Source organism: Pseudophryne corroboree, chromosome 4 (genome assembly GCF_028390025.1).
Source record: "Pseudophryne corroboree isolate aPseCor3 chromosome 4, aPseCor3.hap2, whole genome shotgun sequence".
In the NCBI taxonomy this organism is placed as follows: Eukaryota; Metazoa; Chordata; class Amphibia; order Anura; family Myobatrachidae; genus Pseudophryne; species Pseudophryne corroboree.
The window spans coordinates 849,661,217-849,681,929 of record NC_086447.1 but is presented as its reverse complement, the minus strand read 5'-3'; the positions used below and the strand labels follow the sequence as shown (position 1 = coordinate 849,681,929).

The window sequence follows — 20,713 nt, the reverse complement described above, 5'->3', positions numbered from 1 at the left end:
TCCAAGACCAAACCGTGAACGGCGCTCCTTTTCTCAAATTGTGACCGTGAAGCCACCAGTGAAGCGACTGACGAGTCTTCACCGACAATCGGATCAACTGCAATTCGAGACGTGGATCCATCCGAGTCCAACAGCCGAGAATCTGAGCCTGAAGAGGTCGGGCATGAAATTTGGCGTATGGGACTGCCTCGAAGGAAGACACCATCTTGCCTAACACCTGCATGCATCTGAGGACCGACACTACCGGTAAGTGAAACAGGGTCCGGATTCTGGACTGCAGATCCCGAATCTTGTCCGTAGGAAGAAACACCTTCTGGCTGTTGGTGTCGAATAAAAGTCCCAGAAAAATCATTTTCTGGGCAGGGAGTAAAGACGACTTCGGAAAGTTTATTATCCATCCGAATGACTGCAGAGTCTCTATCGTTAGACGCAGGCTCTGATTGAGAATCTCCTCTGACGGGGCCTTGATCAACAAATCGTCCAAGTATGGAGTGATAACAGACAAAAGACACAATAAAGTGGCCCCTTAGCGCTGGTTGACAATTAGTAGTTAATACGTATGTTTATGCTATACCGTTTCCAAAGAATCAATCAAACAAGCAATCAAAGAAATCTGCAAGCAGCTCACTGTAGATAGGGGGACTTCTCTACCCCCTCAGTGCAATATGCTCAAAAAAAAGAAAAAACAGACAGCGCTAATAGATTTCTTAATAAAATACTTTTATTCATTAATTTTATCTAGATTTTTCTTTAGCTAAAATAGCCCTTTTTTTTCTCTCTCTTCCCTACCTATAAATCTAATTCCACATATCACTTATATATATTTTATTAAAATTCAAGCCAATAAAACAATAATACATCAATAAGATAATATAATATAGTACAATAGCTCTGCTCTGTATACTTGATTTTTCAATACACCACTGAAACAATTGGATACAAATGCAACAAACTGTTTCCTTCCAATGCTGTAGAGGTCTCCAGCCTCTAAGTTGATATTAGATTGCTCATTCAGCTTAAGGTAGAAGCTTTTTTTTTAGATTGTTGCTATATTGAAAAATAGCTGTTACAATTCCTTATTTATTGGTCAGGGTGTATAATTAAGTTCCCAGATCCACACTCTACTGACCACAACACTTAGAACTTCCAGATGAATTAGTATATGATTTTAATAGCTGCTCCTTTTCATTTAGAAAGTGTCGCTGATTTAATACACATCAGTAGTGGGTTAGTTGTTCATAGATTGATCTACAGGGAAATATACATGCTTTCCTCAAGGCAATAGTAAACGTTCATGCAGCTCAGCTGATATTCAGAACTGGTTCAGTATATGGCAGCAGCCAATTAATTGCTTATAGATTGACATGCAAGGATATATGCAATTGCTTTTGCTTATAGCAGTGATAAAAGTTCATACACCTCAGCTGATATTTTAAAACATGGCCATGTTATATATTACCACTTTTCCTCCTGGGTCGAAGTTCTTTGCTCACTCCCGGCTCTGGTGCTCAATTACCTTTTCGTGAGCCTTATCCGGAGATCCTTTAGAATTCTTCCCAGCGTGTTGAGGTAGACTCGTGGTATGCTGATCATAGGTGGGTAAAACCAATGAGACGCGTTTCTCCGCCTGTAAACGCTCGGCGGCTTCTTCAGTCGGATATTTTTTTCAGTGGTGTATTGAAAAATCAAGTATACAGAGCAGAGCTATTGTACTATATTATATTATCTTATTGATGTATTATTGTTTTATTGGCTTGAATTTTAATAAAATATATATAAGTGATATGTGGAATTAGATTTATAGGTAGGGGGGAAAAAAAAAAAGGGCTATTTTAGCTAAAGAAAAATCTAGATAAAATTAATTAATAAAAATATTTTATTAAGAAATCTATTAGCGCTGTCTGTTTTTTCTTTTTTTTTTAAGTATGGAGTGATGTTGACCCCCTGACAACGGAGAACCGCGACGACATGACCCATGACCTTTGTAAATACTCGAGGAGCCGTGGAAAGACCAAAGGGAAGGGCCTGAAACTGAAAATGCCACGGACCGACTGCAAATCTCAGAAGAGATTGATGACCTACCCAAATAGGAACATGTAGGTATGCGTCTTTTATGTCTATTGAAGCCAAATATTCCCCAGGCTCCATGGCAGCGATTATTGAGCGAATGGATTCCATCTTGAATTTTTGGGTCGAGAGATACGGGTTGAGGGCTTTTAGATTCAGAATGGGTCGGAACGAACCGTCCGGTTTGTCCACGAGAAAAAGCCCCGAGTAAAAACCTTGACCTCTCTGTTGAGCGGGAACTGGAAGAATTACACCATTCTGTAAAAGAGTGGCTGTTGCATGAAGAAGAGCCTGACGTCTGGAGGGATCGCTCGGAAGGTGAGTGACGAACAGACGATATGGGACTGGTTCCTCGAGATCTAACACATATCCCCTGGATATGACCCCCGTCACCCAGCGATCTCGGTTCGACAGAAGCCATACCTCTTTGAACTGTAGTAACCGAGCTCCAACCGTCATTGATCCCCCCGGCGATCGTGAACCGTCATGCAGTAGGTTTGTCGGCAGGTTTACTGGCTGGTTTACGAGTTGCCTGTGTTCCTCTACCTCGGAATGCCCCTCTTCGTGGGTACCTGGAAAAAGCACGAAAGGAATGGGAATAACCTCTGCCCTGCGTACGAAAGGACCGAAACCTTGTAGTCTTCGGTTTCTGAGGAGCAACTAGAAGAAAAGGGCTCTTTCCCCCTGTAGTATCGGAAATAATCTTCTTTAATTCTAACCCAAAAAGAAACTCACCATCAAAGGGCACCGCCGTCAAGGTCTGTTTTGAGTCAGAATCGGCATTCCAAACCCGAAGCCAAAGAGACCGTCTTGCCGTCACGGTCAAGGCAGAAATACGGGATTGCAGCGCAGCCGAATCTAACAAGGCCTCACCCACATAAGTAAGAGCCTCCGAAATCTGTTCTAACTGAATGGCTTCCGATGGATCATCAGACTGCATTCCAGATACGACCTGTGCCAGCCAGTCATCCACGGCCTTGAGGACCCAAGCGCCAGCTAGAATTGGGCGAAGAGAAACACCTGATAAAGAAAACATAGATTTAAGTGCAAAAGAAACAGATAACCTTCACTAAAGTATAGAAGGACACTATGCCCCCAAAGTATACTTGCTGTTAGGTGACCCCCACTGAACAAGTAGGTTGAGTAGTAGTGAGCCAAATAAGTGTTTTAGCCGCGTGTGTGCACAGCGTCCCCCGTACTGCCTCTGGAGAAGATGGCGCCCCGGAGCTCTGTAGACGCTGACTGGAGTGCGTACGCGGTAGTGCAGGGCGGGAATCCGTCCCCTCTGCCACTGACGTACGCGCCGGGTCCTCTCTGAGAAGGCGCGCCGGGTCCTCTCTGAGACGGCGCGCCGGGTCCTCTCTGAGACGGCGCGTCGTAGCCTGAAGTCCCCGGCTCGTGCGCGCTGCTACATACAGCGGCTCCAAGCGCCCCCCCCCCCCCCCCCCCCCTCAGGGAGTGACTCACCGCTCTCCCGGACTCCGGACTATCCGTACACCAGTAGCAGGGATCAGTAAAGCCCTCGCTACTGTGTACCACCCCACATCACCGGGGGAAGGGGAGGGAGGGAAATGTTGTGGTGTGCCACAGTAGGCACACGGAAAGTATCAATAAATTAAATATATGAAGAATATAAAGCATATGAAGGATAGACCAATACTGTCAGAGACAGATTGTGTCTATCCTGTACCTTCTCACTGCCGAACTTCTTCCCCTAGAAACAGGAATCAAGCCCCAGTGACCAAAGTGTGGTGGCTTCCAGCGGCAGAATAGAGTGAGAGCTTCTATCTAACCCCACTCTAGTAGTACCTGTCACCTGTATACAGGGACTAGGCACACAAATAATAAAGAAATAAAATAATAAAATAATAAAACCTAACTAAAATCTTCAGAGAGAGAAAATCTGTGTCTGTACTCCACAGGCACAAAACAAACTGAGGTACTGGCTAGGCAGGAAGGAGATGGGAGGGGTTAGAGGGGGGAGGGGTCAGGTTTTAAATAGTTCTGTGCCAAACTCCACAACCACACACCTCTAACCCACAAGTAACGGCGCAGCGTCCCCCAGATGGATGACAGAGAAATACTACCATAGTTATTAAGGTGTTTTACTCCCGAGTGTCAACTATATTACATCTATTTAACAACAGGGCAGGAATGTAGGTAAACGGTGGCCTCACACTATTACTCGATATTACAGAAGTAATCAAGTACTTTGTGTACACTTGTGAGCTGGTACCATTCAATCTTTTAATTTTAGTGCAACAATGATCTACACAGTTCTTCATTAAAAGGCAGCCTAGAAATTCACTACAACCTAAATGTCTCAGACCTATGGGATTGTCCTAGTGAATGCACAGGCTGTATAAAGTGATAGAACCGTTGTCTCCGCCGTGTATGGGTGGTGGAAGGAATCTCAAACGTCTTTAAGAAGTGTCCAAAAGTTTAATAAGGAACAGGCAAGTGTGATCATTTACTTGTACAAACCAGACAAAATAGCACTTACGCAAGAGCTTCCTGAGTGTTTTTGCAATGGATTCTCTGTAGTTTTCTCTAGAATGATCTAGGGGAATTAGAAAAAAGGATTATGGAATTAGGATACAGTATAAAACACCCCCACCCCAAATCAATGAATTATATAGGTAGGTTGTGCAGGGCAAAAAATGCCCACTTTGAGGGGTTGTCTGTATTTGTGGCTGCATATACTCAATACATGCAATTTTCCTGTGACTAAGGACATAAATCCAACTAGATAGGGAGCAGGAATTACTAACCCGGACAAACAATAACAGAAACAGATTCCCATTAACTATACAGATGTGTCCTCATACACCTAGCCTCAATACGCCATGTAGCACAAGACGCCTGGGCAAGATAACTGCACCAAGTGTTGTAGTGTGTTCTTCGCTCTAATGTGCGTCTTACTTGCAATGTGATCAAGCAAAACCGCATCACGAGGCTGTACAGATTAATTTGATAGGTTATACTTGTGTATGTGTGTGTGTGTGTGTGTGTGTGTGTGTGTGTGTGTGTGTGTGTGTGTGTGTGTATGTATGTATGTGTGTGTGTATGTATGTATATATATATATATATATATTTTTTTTTTTTTTTTTTGAGTGGAAAAAAGCTACGGCACAACCTGGCATGCCGATAAGGGGTGATTGGCACCACTGCAGCAATTGTGTATGAGGACACATCTGTGTGTGATCTCCTGAAATAAACTAATGTCACATATGTTTTATGGGAAGCAAAGAAATAGGACAAATAGATGCGATCTTACCATGGTCTATACCAGTAAAAAGTTTTGTCTCATCCAAGGATACCATGCTTGTAACCCTGCAAACGTAAAATACAAACAGCTCCATATGTATAGCTAAATAAAAATAAATAGATACTTCGAAAACCACATTTGTTCCTTATTGTCTTTAAACTGAATGGGAATAAATTAGAATTGGACGTAGAAGCAGAGACCACAAATTTGTGGTGTGATTTTATGCCAAAATTTACATCTTTTGGAAACACTTTCAGAGCTGGGTACACACTACCCAGTGACGGAACCCAGCGAGGAGGGGGCAGCATCAGCAAGTGCATACACAATTGCAGATGCCGGTAGCGACGGCGGCGGGGGCCATGTTGCATTCAGCAGCATGGCCCATGCTAGTGATGTCTTCCATCGGGCCTGCATGCTGACGACGCGCAGAAGCTCACATCATCAGCGACATAGTGGGTACGCACTAGACGATGTACCTGGTATGTCGGAATGATCCACCGGATCGGACAACATAACGTCTAGTGTGTACCCAGCTTAAGGAAGATTTTCTCGCCGGAACAAACCGCCCATTCAATACAATTTGATTTTGATTGTGAATTCAACTACCAAAATTGTACCATTTGGTACGTTTTAAATCAACAACAACAGACTGAGGGGACATATGTAATAGGGTTGAGTTTGGCGGAGGTGCGGACACCGGCCTAGTTGAGTTTTTTTTACAGCAGCAATTATTTACAAGGCATGGTTTTGCCTTGTAAATAATTGGCGCTTAATAAAAAAACGTCAAGGATTGGACGGCACCCAACACCGCCGACAAACTCGGACCCAATTACATATGCCCCATAGGTCTCTACAGCCTTAACGTAGATTTTAAATCCACTTCATGTTTGTTCAACGAAAGAAACATAAAATACTAACATCTGGCATAAAACACTAACTAGACGACAAATACTGCATAAAATACTAATGAATGACACATACTATATAAAATGACAGATTAAATAATTACAATTATGATGTAAACAATGTTAAACAGGCAAAGAGCTGACATTGTCAGTATGTCGACAGATGAAATGTTCACAAATTATGATGTAAACAATGTTAAACAGGCAAAGAGCTGACATTGTCAGTATGTCGACAGATGAAATGTTCACAAAATCAACATTAGGGTAAGGCTGCGGGGAAGGGGGGGGGGGTTTAAGGTTAGTCTTCACATGGGGGGAGGGGGGGGTTAGTCTGCAGGGAGGGCAGAGGGGTTAGGGGAGGCTCTGTAGCTGTCAAGAGCATGTAAGTCACCGCTGGGTTACCAATTACAAATAAGATTTTACTTACCGATAAATCTATTTCTCGGAGTCCGTAGTGGATGCTGGGGTTCCTGAAAGGACCATGGGGAATAGCGGCTCCGCAGGAGACAGGGCACAAAAAGTAAAGCTTTTTCCGATCAGGTGGTGTGCACTGGCTCCTCCCCCTATGACCCTCCTCCAGACTCCAGTTAGGTACTGTGCCCGGACGAGCGTACACAATAAGGGAGGATTTTGAATCCCGGGTAAGACTCATACCAGCCACACCAATCACACCGTACAACTTGTGATCTAAACCCAGTTAACAGTATGATAACAGCGGAGCCTCTGAAAGATGGCTTCCTTCAACAATAACCCGAATTAGTTAACAATAACTACGTACAATTTATGCAGATAATCCGCACTTGGGATGGGCGCCCAGCATCCACTACGGACTCCGAGAAATAGATTTATCGGTAAGTAAAATCTTATTTTCTCTATCGTCCTAGTGGATGCTGGGGTTCCTGAAAGGACCATGGGGATTATACCAAAGCTCCCAAACGGGCGGGAGAGTGCGGATGACTCTGCAGCACCGAATGAGAGAACTCCAGGTCCTCCTTAGCCAGAGTATCAAATTTGTAAAATTTTACAAACGTGTTCTCCCCTGACCACGTAGCTGCTCGGCAAAGTTGTAATGCCGAGACCCCTCGGGCAGCCGCCCAAGATGAGCCCACCTTCCTTGTGGAGTGGGCCTTTACAGATTTAGGCTGTGGCAGGCCTGCCACAGAATGTGCAAGTTGGATTGTGCTACAGATCCAACGAGCAATCGTCTGCTTAGACGCCGGAGCACCCATCTTGTTGGGTGCATACAATATAAACAACGAGTCAGATTTTCTGACTCCAGCTGTCCTTGCAATATATATTTTTAATGCTCTGACAACGTCCAGTAACTTGGAGTCCTCCAAGTCACTTGTAGCCGCAGGCACTACAATAGGCTGGTTCAGATGAAATGCTGACACCACCTTAGGGAGAAAATGCGGACGAGTCCGCAGTTCTGCCCTGTCCGAATGGAAAATCAGATATGGGCTTTTGTAAGATAAAGCTGCCAATTCTGACACTCTCCTGGCAGAAGCCAGGGCTAGAAGCATGGTCACTTTCCATGTGAGATATTTCAAATCCACCTTTTTTAGTGGTTCAAACCAATGAGATTTTAGGAAATCCAAAACCACATTGAGATCCCACGGTGCCACTGGAGGCACCACAGGAGGCTGTATATGCAGCACTCCCTTAACAAAGGTCTGGACTTCAGGGACTGAAGCCAATTCTTTTTGAAAGAAAATCGACAGGGCCGAAATTTGAACCTTAATAGATCCCAATTTGAGACCCATTGACAATCCTGATTGCAGGAAATGTAGGAATCGACCCAGTTGAAATTCCTCCGTCGGAGCACTCCGATCTTCGCACCACGCAACATATTTTCGCCAAATTCGGTGATAATGTTGCACGGTTACTTCCTTCCTTGCTTTAATCAAAGTAGGAATGACTTCTTCCGGCATGCCTTTTTCCTTTAGGATCCGGCGTTCAACCGCCATGCCGTCAAACGCAGCCGCGGTAAGTCTTGAAACAGACAGGGACCCTGCTGAAGCAAGTCCCTCCTTAGAGGTAGAGGCCACGGATCTTCCGTGATCATCTCTTGAAGTTCCGGGTACCAAGTCCTTCTTGGCCAATCCGGAACCACTAGTATCGTTCTTACGCCTCTTTGCCGTATAATTCTCAATACTTTTGGTATGAGAGGCAGAGGAGGAAACACATACACCGACTGGTACACCCAAGGCGTTACCAGCGCGTCCACAGCTATTGCCTGCGGATCTCTTGACCTGGCGCAATACCTGTCCAGTTTTTTGTTGAGGCGAGACGCCATCATGTCCACCATTGGTCTTTCCCAACGGGTTACCAGCATGTGGAAGACTTCTGGATGAAGTCCCCACTCTCCCGGGTGAAGATCGTGTCTGCTGAGGAAGTCTGCTTCCCAGTTGTCCACTCCCGGGATGAACACTGCTGACAGTGCTATCACATGATTCTCTGCCCAGCGAAGAATCCTTGCAGCTTCTGCCATTGCACTCCTGCTTCTTGTGCCGCCCTGTCTGTTCACATGGGCGACTGCCGTGATGTTGTCCGACTGGATCAACACCGGTTTTCCCTGAAGCAGAGGTTCTGCCTGGCTTAGAGCATTGTATATTGCTCTTAGTTCCAGAATGTTTATGTGAAGAGACGTTTCCAGGCTCGTCCATACTCCCTGGAAGTTTCTTCCTTGTGTGACTGCTCCCCAGCCTCTCAGGCTGGCGTCCGTGGTCACCAGGATCCAATCCTGTATGCCGAATCTGCGGCCCTCCAATAGATGAGCACTCTGCAACCACCACAGAAGAGACACCCTTGTCCTTGGAGACAGGGTTATCCGCAGGTGCATCTGAAGATGCGACCCTGACCATTTGTTCAACAGATCCCTTTGGAAAATTCTTGCGTGGAATCTGCCGAATGGAATTGCTTCGTAAGAAGCCACCATTTTTCCCAGGACTCTTGTGCATTGATGTACAGACACCTTTCCTGGTTTTAGGAGGTTCCTGACAAGCTCGGATAACTCCTTGGCTTTTTCCTCCGGGAGAAAAACCTTTTTCTGAACCGTGTCCAGAATCATCCCTAGGAACAGCAGACGAGTTGTCGGCATTAACTGGGATTTTGGAATATTCAGAATCCACCCGTGCTGTTTTAGCACTTCTTGAGACAGTGCTAATCCCATCTCTAGCTGTTCTCTGGACCTCGCCCTTATTAGGAGATCGTCCAAGTATGGGATAATTAATACGCCTTTTCTTCGAAGAAGAATCATCATCTCGGCCATTACCTTTGTAAAGATCCGAGGTGCCGTGGACAATCCGAACGGCAGCGTCTGAAACTGATAGTGACAGTTTTGTACAACGAACCTGAGGTACCCCTGGTGTGAGGGGTAAATTGGAACGTGGAGATACGCATCCTTGATGTCCAAGGATACCATAAAGTCCCCCTCTTCCAGGTTCGCTATCACTGCTCTGAGTGACTCCATTTTGAACTTGAACTTCTTTATGTACAGGTTCAAGGACTTCAGATTTAGAATAGGCCTTACCGAGCCATCCGGCTTCGGTACCACAAAAAGAGTGGAATAATACCCCTTCCCTTGTTGCAGAAGAGGTACCTTGACTATCACCTGCTGAGAGTACAGCTTGTGAATGGCTTCCAAAACCGTCTCCCTTTCGGAGGGGGACGTTGGTAAAGCAGACTTCAGGAAACGGCGAGGTGGATCTGTCTCTAATTCCAACCTGTATCCCTGAGATATTATCTGCAGGATCCAGGGATCTACTTGCGAGTGAGCCCACTGCGCGCTGTAATTTTTGAGACGACCCCCCACCGTCCCCGAGTCCGCTTGAGAAGCCCCAGCGTCATGCTGAGGCTTTTGTAGAAGCCGGGGAGGGCTTCTGATCCTGGGAAGGAGCTGCGTGTTGCTGTCTCTTCCCTCGACCTTTGCCTCGTGGCAGATATGAATAGCCCTTTGCTCTCTTATTTTTAAAGGAACGAAAGGGCTGCGGTTGAAAAGTCGGTGCCTTTTTCTGTTGGGGAGTGACTTGAGGTAGAAAGGTGGATTTCCCGGCTGTAGCCGTGGCCACCAAATCTGATAGACCGACTCCAAATAACTCCTCCCCTTTATACGGCAAAACTTCCATATGCCGTTTTGAATCCGCATCGCCTGTCCACTGTCGCGTCCATAAAGCTCTTCTGGCCGAAATGGACATAGCACTTACCCGTGATGCCAGTGTGCATATATCCCTCTGTGCATCACGCATATAAAGAAATGCATCGTTTATTTGTTCTAACGACAGTAAAATATTGTCCCTGTCCAGGGTATCAATATTTTCAATCAGGGATTCTGACCAAACTACCCCCGCACTGCCCATCCAGGCAGTCGCTACAGCTGGTCGTAGTATAACACCTGCATGTGTGTATATACTTTTTTGGATATTTTCCATCCTCCTATCTGATGGATCTTTAAGTGCGGCCGTCTCAGGAGAGGGTAACGCCACTTGTTTAGATAAGCGTGTTAGCGCCTTGTCCACCCTAGGAGGTGTTTCCCAGCGCTCCCTAACCTCTGGCGGGAAAGGGTATAATGCCAATAATTTCTTTGAAATTATCAGCTTTTTATCAGGGGCAACCCACGCTTCATTACACACGTCATTTAGTTCTTCTGATTCAGGAAAAACTATAGGTAGTTTTTTCATACCCCACATAATACCCTGTTTAGTGGTACCTGTAGTATCAGCTAAATGTAACGCCTCCTTCATTGCCAAAATCATATAACGTGTGGCCCTACTGGAAAATACGGTTGATTCGTCACCGTCACCACTGGAGTCATCGCCTGTGTCTGGGTCTGTGTCGACCGACTGAGGCAAAGGGCGTTTCACAGCCCCTGACGGTGTTTGAGTCGCCTGGACAGGCACTAATTGATTGTCCGGCCGTCTCATGTCGTCAAACGACTGCTTTAGCGTGTTGACACTATCCCGTAGTTCCATAAATAAAGGCATCCATTCTGGTGTCGACTCCCTAGGGGGTGACATCCTCATATTTGGCAATTGCTCCGCCTCCACACCAATATCGTCCTCATACATGTCGACACACACGTACCGACACACAGCAGACACACAGGGAATGCTCCTAACGAAGACAGGACCCACTAGCCCTTTGGGGAGACAGAGGGAGAGTTTGCCAGCACACACCAAAAGCGCTATATACATATCAGGGATAGCCTTATAATAAGTGCTCCCTTATAGCTGCTTTGTTATATCAAAATATCGCCATAAATGTGCCCCCCCCTCTCTGTTTTACCCTGTTTCTGTAGTGCAGTGCAGGGGAGAGACTTGGGAGCCGTCCTGACCAGCGGAGCTGTGAGAGGAAATGGCGCCGTGTGCTGAGGAGATAGGCCCCGCCCCTTTTCCGGCGGGCTCGTCTCCCGCTATTTAGAAAAATTAGGCAGGGGTTAAATATCTCCATATAGCCTCTAGGGCTATATGTGAGGTATTTTTAGCCTTTATAGGTACTCATTTGCCTCCCAGGGCGCCCCCCTCCCAGCGCCCTGCACCCTCAGTGACTGCCGTGTGAAGTGTGCTGAGAGGAAAATGGCGCACAGCTGCTTTAGAAGACTGCAGGAGTCTTCAGCCGCCGATTCTGGACCTCTTCTGATTTCAGCATCTGCAAGGGGGCCGGCGGCGTGGCTCCGGTGACCATCCAGGCTGTACCTGTGATCGTCCCTCTGGAGCTTGATGTCCAGTAGCCAAGAAACCAATCCATCCTGCACGCAGGTGAGTTGACTCCTTCTCCCCTCAGTCCCTCGCTGCAGTGATCCTGTTGCCAGCAGGAATCACTGTAAAATAAAAAACCTAGCTAAACTTTCTCTAAGCAGCTCTTTAGGAGAGCCACCTAGATTGCACCCTTCTCGGCCGGGCACAAAAATCTAACTGGAGTCTGGAGGAGGGTCATAGGGGGAGGAGCCAGTGCACACCACCTGATCGGAAAAAGCTTTACTTTTTGTGCCCTGTCTCCTGCGGAGCCGCTATTCCCCATGGTCCTTTCAGGAACCCCAGCATCCACTAGGACGATAGAGAAATGGGGGTAATTCCAAGTTGATCGCAGCAGGAAATTTTTTAGCAGTTGTGCAAAACCATGTGCACTGCAGGGGGGCAGATATAACATGTGCAGAGAGAGATAGATTTGGGTGTGGTGAGTTCAATCTGCAATCTAACTTGCAGTGTAAAAATAAAGCAGCCAGTATTTACCCTGCACAGAAACAAAATAACCCATCCAAATCTAACTCTCACTGTAAATGTTATATCTGCCTTCCCTGCAGTGCACATGGTTTTGCCCAACTGCTAAAAAATTTCCTGCTGCGATCAACTTGGAATAACCCCCAATATGTCTACATTCTAACATCACAAGTATGTACACTCCAACATGTCAACATTCTGTCCGTGCTGACATGATGAATCTCAACATGCCATAAACAGCCCTCATAGCTATATCCTTTATAATCCTGGGTACACCCGCATTCATATCCTCACACACAGTCCATAAGGATGTCACTAAGTGCTCAAGGTGATGTATGGTGAGACAACGATCACACCACACAGAGTGACTGGTAGCTATGGGAAGAGAGAACATTAAAGGTCTAGCTTTCCCCATGATCACAAGGTATAAGATGGGTTCTACACTTTACCACCACCACAGAAAGTCCTAGATCAAGTACACTTTCAGCATATTCACACCTTAATATACTCATACTTATGATAACATTTTTGAAGACACAAAAGTAACCGAACATATACTCACAGATGAGTTACTCTCTCCCCTTGTAGAGAAGGCAGAAGATTCCCTGAGCCAGTGAGACAGTTGTGTACGATGGTGAGACATTGCTGAACATCATCCCTTAGAAATAAAAATAGATTACCCATTTCAGTGATATACAAGCTGGGGTTCTAGCTACGTCAAACAGCTCACTAACGCTGAATGTACCATTTGATTTTTTGTTTTTCAAAAAGAGTCTTCTTCGTGAATGATCATACAGAATAAAGCATGAACACTGATTTTATCAAATACGAAGCACAGAGGTAAAATATAGTGTGCAGTCTTGTGCCATCTTTATTCTGCAAATTAAGGTAAAGGAGTATCCCCCAACCGTTCTACCAAACAGCTAATGTTAGATGCCACAGCTCATTGCTACATATTTGAGTTTTTTTTATCTTTACCCTCCCCCACAACCCAATATCTCTGCATATATACGATGGTGATGCTGCATGACGGAGGTTCTCAAACATCGATCCTCAGACACCCCCCCCCCCCCGCCCAACAAATTAAATAATTAGTTCCACCTGTGGATTTATTAAAATGTGTCTGTGAGTAATGAATACACTTGTGCTCCTGCCGGGTGACCTCGGAAATGTGAACTGCTTGGGCTGCTGAGGACAGAGGGGCAGATGTATTAACCTGGAGAAGGTATAAGGAAGTGATAAACCAGTGATATGCGCAAGGTGATAAAGGCAGCAGCCAATCAGATCCTAACTGTTAATTTACATATTGGAGCTGATTGGCTGGTGCCTTTATCACCTTGCACGTATCACTGGTTTATCACTTCCTTATGCCGTCTCCAGGTTAATACATCTGCCCCAAAGTTTCAAAACCACTGCTGTATCATACCCTCCAAGATGACCCGCCCCACTAGGTACAAAATGCTCTGTTTCTGGACTTCCCTCTTAATTTATTATTGCCATCACCTGTGAAGAAACAGCTTTCTTATCATTTAACTAGTTCAACACAGGTGATGGAAATCATAAATTAAGAGGGAAGTCCAGGAACAGAGCATTTTGTACCTAGTCAGGCGGGTCATGTTGGAGGGTCTGCTGTATGATATATTAAAAGTTGTCCCGCACTATTTTTTTTATTTACTGCCTGTCTACATTTAAAGTTTATAGGGGGTGGACCATGACATCCCATTATCCACCTTTATGTAACAGTTAGTTTACCACCACCGTCTTCACTGTAAACAATAATGAAATTAAAAAAACAAAATAAAAACACATTAAAGCGTTTAGATAAATTCTCTTGCCATCAAGCATAACTGTAACCTCTTTACTCTTTTAGTGCTTTGTAATTACTGTGTGCAGATACACCGTATTCCTACTACAGCTGCCGGGTCTCGCTATATGCCAACGGGTGTGGTTCATAGGGTCAACCACACTTAGGTCGACAGTAACTAAGTTGACGCCTAAAATAGGTAGACACAAGCATTAGGTTGACATGAGCAAGGTCGACATGACAAAAGGTCGAGTGAGTTTTTTTTTTCCTGTGTCGTTTTCTTCTTAGAGTGATTGGAAACCGCAATTAGTGCACCGTGTCCCCTCGCATGGCTCGCCATGCTTCGAGCAAAGTGCCTCACTCCGCTACCGCTGCGCTCGGCACAGGTTACCGTTCCCAATTGTAGTCCACGTGGATTGTAAAGTATAAAAAAGTTCAAAAACATTAAAAAAATTGTGAAAAACTCATGTCGATCTTTTGTCATGTCAACCTAGAACATGTCGACCAATAGTGGTTGACCTGATGCATGTCCACCTAAGTGTGGTCGACCTAGAGACCGGATACCACATTACCAGTTAGTGCTAATACATCTGCTTGGGGCACAGCATCCAGTGAAATGCGATGAAACTGGGGGAGCTTGAAAAAAATAGGGGGAAGTTGATCACCGCTTGGAGAAAAATCAAAATGGGGAGAGATAAAGTACTAACCCATAATTGAAAAATTCCATTAGGAACAGTCTGGTTGCTCCATTGTAACTCTTGATGCTTTGGTAAACTCCCCAAATAGAACAGTAAGAGTTGAAACTTTTTGAGCAAAGTTGTTGCAGCACAAAACGGTTACTGATCAAATTTTTATACTGCTCATTCTCCAACATCTCTTGAATAATTTGTTGATCACAAATAAAGGTCACGCTCCCTAATTAAATATCTTTTTTTCCCTTTTAAAACAATACGTTTTTTTTTTTATGTCACGAACACCCCTTGCAATTGACTCTGGATAGCACAGCAGGGCCAAAATATGGAAGACGTGATCAGACAGAAGGCGACCTACCGTGACATCTCAAGCTCTCCGGTCCCGTAACGATCTAGCTTATCTAGCTCTGGCCGTAGAAAGTTGTCCAGCAGGAAGTAAGCAAATTCAATCTCCTCTGCTGAAGGAACATGCCACCTGATGTTCAAGTTCCACAGATCACCAGCTTTACCCCAGTCCTAGACCAATAAGATCAGTTAATATATTAGAAAGTTTGGGCTGCAGAACAAATCTCAGGTTTACAGAAGATACAAAAAGGGGTTAACTCTATGCGGCAGATTACACTGACAATCAAGTCATCCGTGGGCCTCTGTCTCAGTGATCTGGATGTCAGTGACCCACCCTCAGCAGTTTTGTGCTAGTCTGTCCACACTAGGGACAGAAAGCCAGAGGTCTGATGTCCAAGCGTCCAATTTTCTTACAAGCCTTCAAGGGACAGTGGGGCAGATGTATTAAGCCTGGGTTAGTGATAAAGCAGTGATAAGTGGAACTTGATAACGCATCAGCCAATCAACTCCTGTTAATTTACATATTGGAGCTGATTGGCTAGTGCTTTATCACCTTGCACTTATCACTGCTTTATCACTTCCCCAGGCTTCATACATCTGTCCCCGTGGTTGCAGATCATGCATACTTGATAACTTATTTAAGCAGTTATGCTTAAACTGTGGGAACATGTATGTTCTAAACAGGCAAAAATAGGCTTGCCTCCAACCAAATGCTAACTTTCTTTTTAACAGAATGCTAATTTTAGCAAAACAAACCCAAAACATAATTTTTTTTTTTTTTTTATAACACACAAGAAATACTTGCCTTGATTGGGAAATATTCAGATAGAGGCTTATTAAATCCACCCGGTACACTGCAATACTCCGTGGGGTAGAGGAGTGTGCTGGAACGCAGCAGATGGTGCAGCAGATTGCAGGACAACGTGTAACCCTGTTTGCAAGTGAAGTGTAAGGTCCGTTGGAGAATCCTTACAAGCTGGTCTTTATAGGGGAGCAATTTCTCCCCGTCCACTCTGGTTATCTAGCAAAAGGAAGAGGGTAGGTGACAATAACTACACTGTACACAAAGTGTGTTACTGGAGTTTGTCTTATCGTGGTGAGAACACACTGATGACAGATTCAGTCAATAGTCAAATCCATTTTTAAAATCACACTAAATGAAATAATTGTGTTTTCATTCATCTGTGTTTGTTTCATTGTTCCAAACTGTTCTAACTTCATCTTCAATAAATACTGAAAGCTATTACATAGGATATATTGTACTAATCAAGGTCTCTTAAGATAATCACTTAAAAACATAAATGGAGTTTACACAATGACTACATATGGGCTTAGCCACAATAACTCAAAACTGCACATTTGTTCTTACAAAGGAGAACCTCAAAACAGAAAAATTATACCTATGGGGCAGATGTATTAAGCCTGGAGACGGCATAAGGAAGTGATAAACAAGTGATAAGTGCAAGGTGATAAACGCACCAGCCAGTAAGCTCATGTCAATTTTAATATTGGAGCGGATTGGCTGGTGCATTTATCACTGGTTTATCACTTCCTTATGCCTTCTCCAGGTTAATACATCTGCCCCTATGTACTGAACCCTCTGATCTGTGCACATACTGTACTACCAAGCAGAGATGACGTCTAATACATTGGGGTAAATTTACTAAAGGTTCTAAAAATGAAAAGATGTTGCCCATAGCAACCAATCAGATGCAGTCTGTCATTTTCTAGGATGCAACAGAAAAATGATAGACAGAATCTGATTGGTTTGCTATGGGCAACATCCTCAATTTTCATTATTTTTTATTTTTTTAAATTAAATGTAACCTATTAATTGAAAACTGGATGCAGAACGTTGTATAGCATACTAATAGTTCCTTTGACTTATTGTTACTGCATGCTTTAATTTACATACTGCTGTTCCTCCCACTACCCACGCTGCCTCACCAATCAGAATAGTCTAAATTATTTATTGAAAACTCTCACTTTTTGGAAAGCTACAACTGGATTGGACAATTATTTACCTTTAGTAATTAAAAAAAAAAAGAGTGCAAATAAAATGTACGGATCATAATATAAATAGTCACGGATAAGTCAGAAAATAGATGACCGTATTACCGTGGTACAGGTTGAGTATCCCTTATCCAAAATGCTTGGGACCGTAGGTATTTTGGATATTGAATTTTTCCGTATTTTGGAATAATTGCATACCATAATGAGATATCATGGTGATTGGATCAAAGTCTAAGCACAGAATGCATTTATGTTACATATACACCTTATACACACAGCCTGAAGGTAATTTTAGCCAATATTTTGAATAACTTTGTGCATTAAACAAAGTGTGTGTACATTCACACAATTCATTTATGTGTTTCATGTACACCTTATATACACAGCCTGAAGCTCATTTAATACAATATTTTTAGTAACTTTGTGAATTAAACAAAGTTTGTGTACATTGAGCCATGAGAAAACAAAGGTTTCACTATTTCACTCTCACTGAAAAAATTCTGTATTTCGGAATATTCCGTATTTCAGAATATTTGGATATGGGATACTCAACCTGTACTAGCAAAATCTACTACATACAGTACTGTATATAGGAATCAGAAATCAAAAACAAACACTGCACTGACTAGTCCTAAAGCTAGCTTTGGGATTGCTACAAAATCCCCTAGAACGCACTCACGCGCACTTTTCTGTGCATATGTAGCTACAGGCCTGTAACGTTTGCCTCGCATGAGGTATAATGATCCACAGAGGCGGCAGGTGTGGTTTGGTCTGTGGTCTCTGAGGTTACATGGCTGCTCACTGACAGATCTGAGGTACATGACGGTGCGACAGCTGTCTGACTAACCAATATGCCGCATACCCAGTGCCCAGCGATCACATTTCATACAACTGTGAGAACGGCGAACTGGAAATTACCTCAGAAAGGAGCTGTAGATTCCAGAGTAGCTCTTTATCTAATTCTTCCTCATGGAGGACGTCGTCATCTAGGCATAAGCAGAGACATAACATTTCTGCCCGTGTTGGATGAAAATATGTACTATTTAGGACTCATTTGCCTACAAATTTATCATACACTGTGTCCCCTAAATAAGGTATGTCAATTCACAAATGTGTCTTCACAGATAAATGGTCAACACATCAAAAGCTGGGTATACACTCAAGGATGTGTACCCAAGCCAGACATCAGCAGCGGCGCACACACTTACCGATATCGGCAGCAACACAGTGACAGCCATGGTGCATTCGCCAGTATGACCCCCGCTGACTACATCCCCTGTTGGCCCTGCATATAGGGCCGACGGCGTATGTCGCCGACGACCCGCGGGAGCACGCGTAGTCAGCAACATAGCGAGTACACACCAGACGATGTTCCAAATATGTTGGGGTGATCTACCGAATCAGACAACATATCGTCTAGTGTGTACAAAGCTTTAGGGTAACAGAGTCAAAAGGTCGACACATGGCTTTTCATGATATTTAATGATTGCTTAGGGTTAGGGCTTACAATGTAACTGTACAGGAACTTGCATTTGTCACACATGTAAAGTGCCGGCACTATCAGTACAGTGAGAATAAAAGAATCAATGTCACAAAAGGTAGAACAAATGTACTGTTCCTATTAGATAATAAGATTTTACACTTACCGGTAAATCTATTTCTCGTAGTCCGTAGAAGATGCTGGGGACTCCGTAAGGACCATGGGGAATAGACGGGCTCCGCAGGAGACATGGGCACTTTAAGAAAGACTTTGGATTCTGGGTGTGCACTGGCTCCTCCCTCTATGCCCCTCCTCCAGACCCCAGTTAGGGAAACTGTGCCCAGAGGAGATGGACAGTACGAGGAAAGGATTTTGTTAATCCAAGGGCAAGATTCATACCAGCCACACCAATCACACCGTATAACTTGTGATAAACTACCCAGTTAACAGTATAAACAACAACAAAGCCTCGGTTCAACCGATTAACCAACACACAACCCTTAGGTCAGCAATAACTATATACAAGTCTTGCAGAAGTAGTCCGCACTTGGGACGGGCGCCCAGCATCCTCTACGGACTACGAGAAATAGATTTACCGGTAAGTGTAAAATCTTATTTTCTCTAACGTCCTAGAGGATGCTGGGGACTCCGTAAGGACCATGGGGATTATACCAAAGCTTCCAAACGGGCGGGAGAGTGCGGATGACTCTGCAGCACCGATTGAGCAAACAGGAGGTCCTCCTCAGCCAGGGTATCAAACTTATAGAACTTTGCAAAGGTGTTTGACCCCGACCAAGTAGCTGCTCGGCACAACTGTAATGCCGAAACCCCTCGGGCAGCCGCCCAAGAAGAGCCCACCTTCCTAGTGGAATGGGCCTTAACCGATTTAGGCAATGGCAATCCTGCCGTAGAATGTGTCTGCTGAATCGTGTTACAGATCCAGCGAGCAATAGTCTGCATTGAAGCAGAAGCGCCAACCTTGTTGGCTGCATACAGGACAAATAGTGCTTCTGTTTTTCTGATCCTAGCCGTTCTGGCCACGTAAATTTTCAAAGCCCTGACCACATCCAGGGACTCTGAATCCTCCAAGTCACTCGTAGCCACAGGCACAACAATAGGTTGATTCATATGAAAGGATGAAACCACTTTAGGTAGGAATTGAGGACGAGTCCGCAATTCCGCCCTATCCACATGAAAAACCAGATAGGGGCTTTTATGTGATAAAGCCGCAAATTCCGAGACTCGCCTAGCCGAAGCCAATGCTAGCAACATGACCACCTTCCAAGTGAGATTTCAACTCCACCGTTTTGAGTGGTTCAAACCAATGTGACTTAAGGAAACTTAACACCACGTTAAGATCCCAAGGCGCCACCCGAGGTACAAAAGGAGGCTGAATATGCAGCACTCCCTTCACAAATGTCTGTACTTCAGGAAGAGAAGTCAATTATTTTTGAAAGAAAATGGATAAGGCCGAAATTTGAACCTTTATGGACCCTAATTTTAGGCCCAAATTCACTCCAGTTTGAAGGAAGTGAAGGAGACGGCCCAAATGAAACTCCTCCGTAGGAGCAGTCCTGGCCTCACACCAAGAAACATATTTTCGCCATATAAGGTGATAATGTTTCAATGTCACGTCCTTCCTAGCCTTGATCAGGGTAGGAATGACTTCCTCCGGAATACCTTTTTCTGCTAGGATCCGGTGTTCAACCGCCATGCCGTCAAACGCAGCCGCGGTAAGTCTTGGAACAGACAGGGCCCCTGCTGCAGCAGGTCCTGCCTTAGAGGAAGAGGCCACGGATCTTCTGTGAGCAACTCTTGCAGATCCGGATACCAAGTCCTTCGTGGCCAATCTGGTACAATGAGGATTGTTTTCACCCTTCTTTGTCTTATTATTCTCAACACCTTGGGTATGAGAGGCAGA

The 20,713-nt window shown here is 44.5% G+C and overlaps 1 protein-coding gene across 2 annotated transcripts in view; it reads right to left on the bottom strand.

Moving 5' to 3' along the window:
- The window catches only part of PSME4 (proteasome activator subunit 4), a 294,381-nt gene that overhangs the window by 99,068 nt on the left and 174,600 nt on the right, over positions 1–20,713 (bottom strand). For both annotated transcript variants that reach the window (XM_063918650.1, XM_063918651.1), the window contains 6 exons: positions 18,231–18,298; positions 16,105–16,320; positions 15,313–15,470; positions 13,021–13,116; positions 5,345–5,400; positions 4,571–4,627 (listed from right to left, as the gene is read on the bottom strand). In XM_063918650.1, coding sequence (XP_063774720.1) covers positions 4,571–4,627; positions 5,345–5,400; positions 13,021–13,116; positions 15,313–15,470; positions 16,105–16,320; positions 18,231–18,298 — 651 coding nt within the window. The remainder of the gene's footprint in view (positions 1–4,570; positions 4,628–5,344; positions 5,401–13,020; positions 13,117–15,312; positions 15,471–16,104; positions 16,321–18,230; positions 18,299–20,713) is intronic.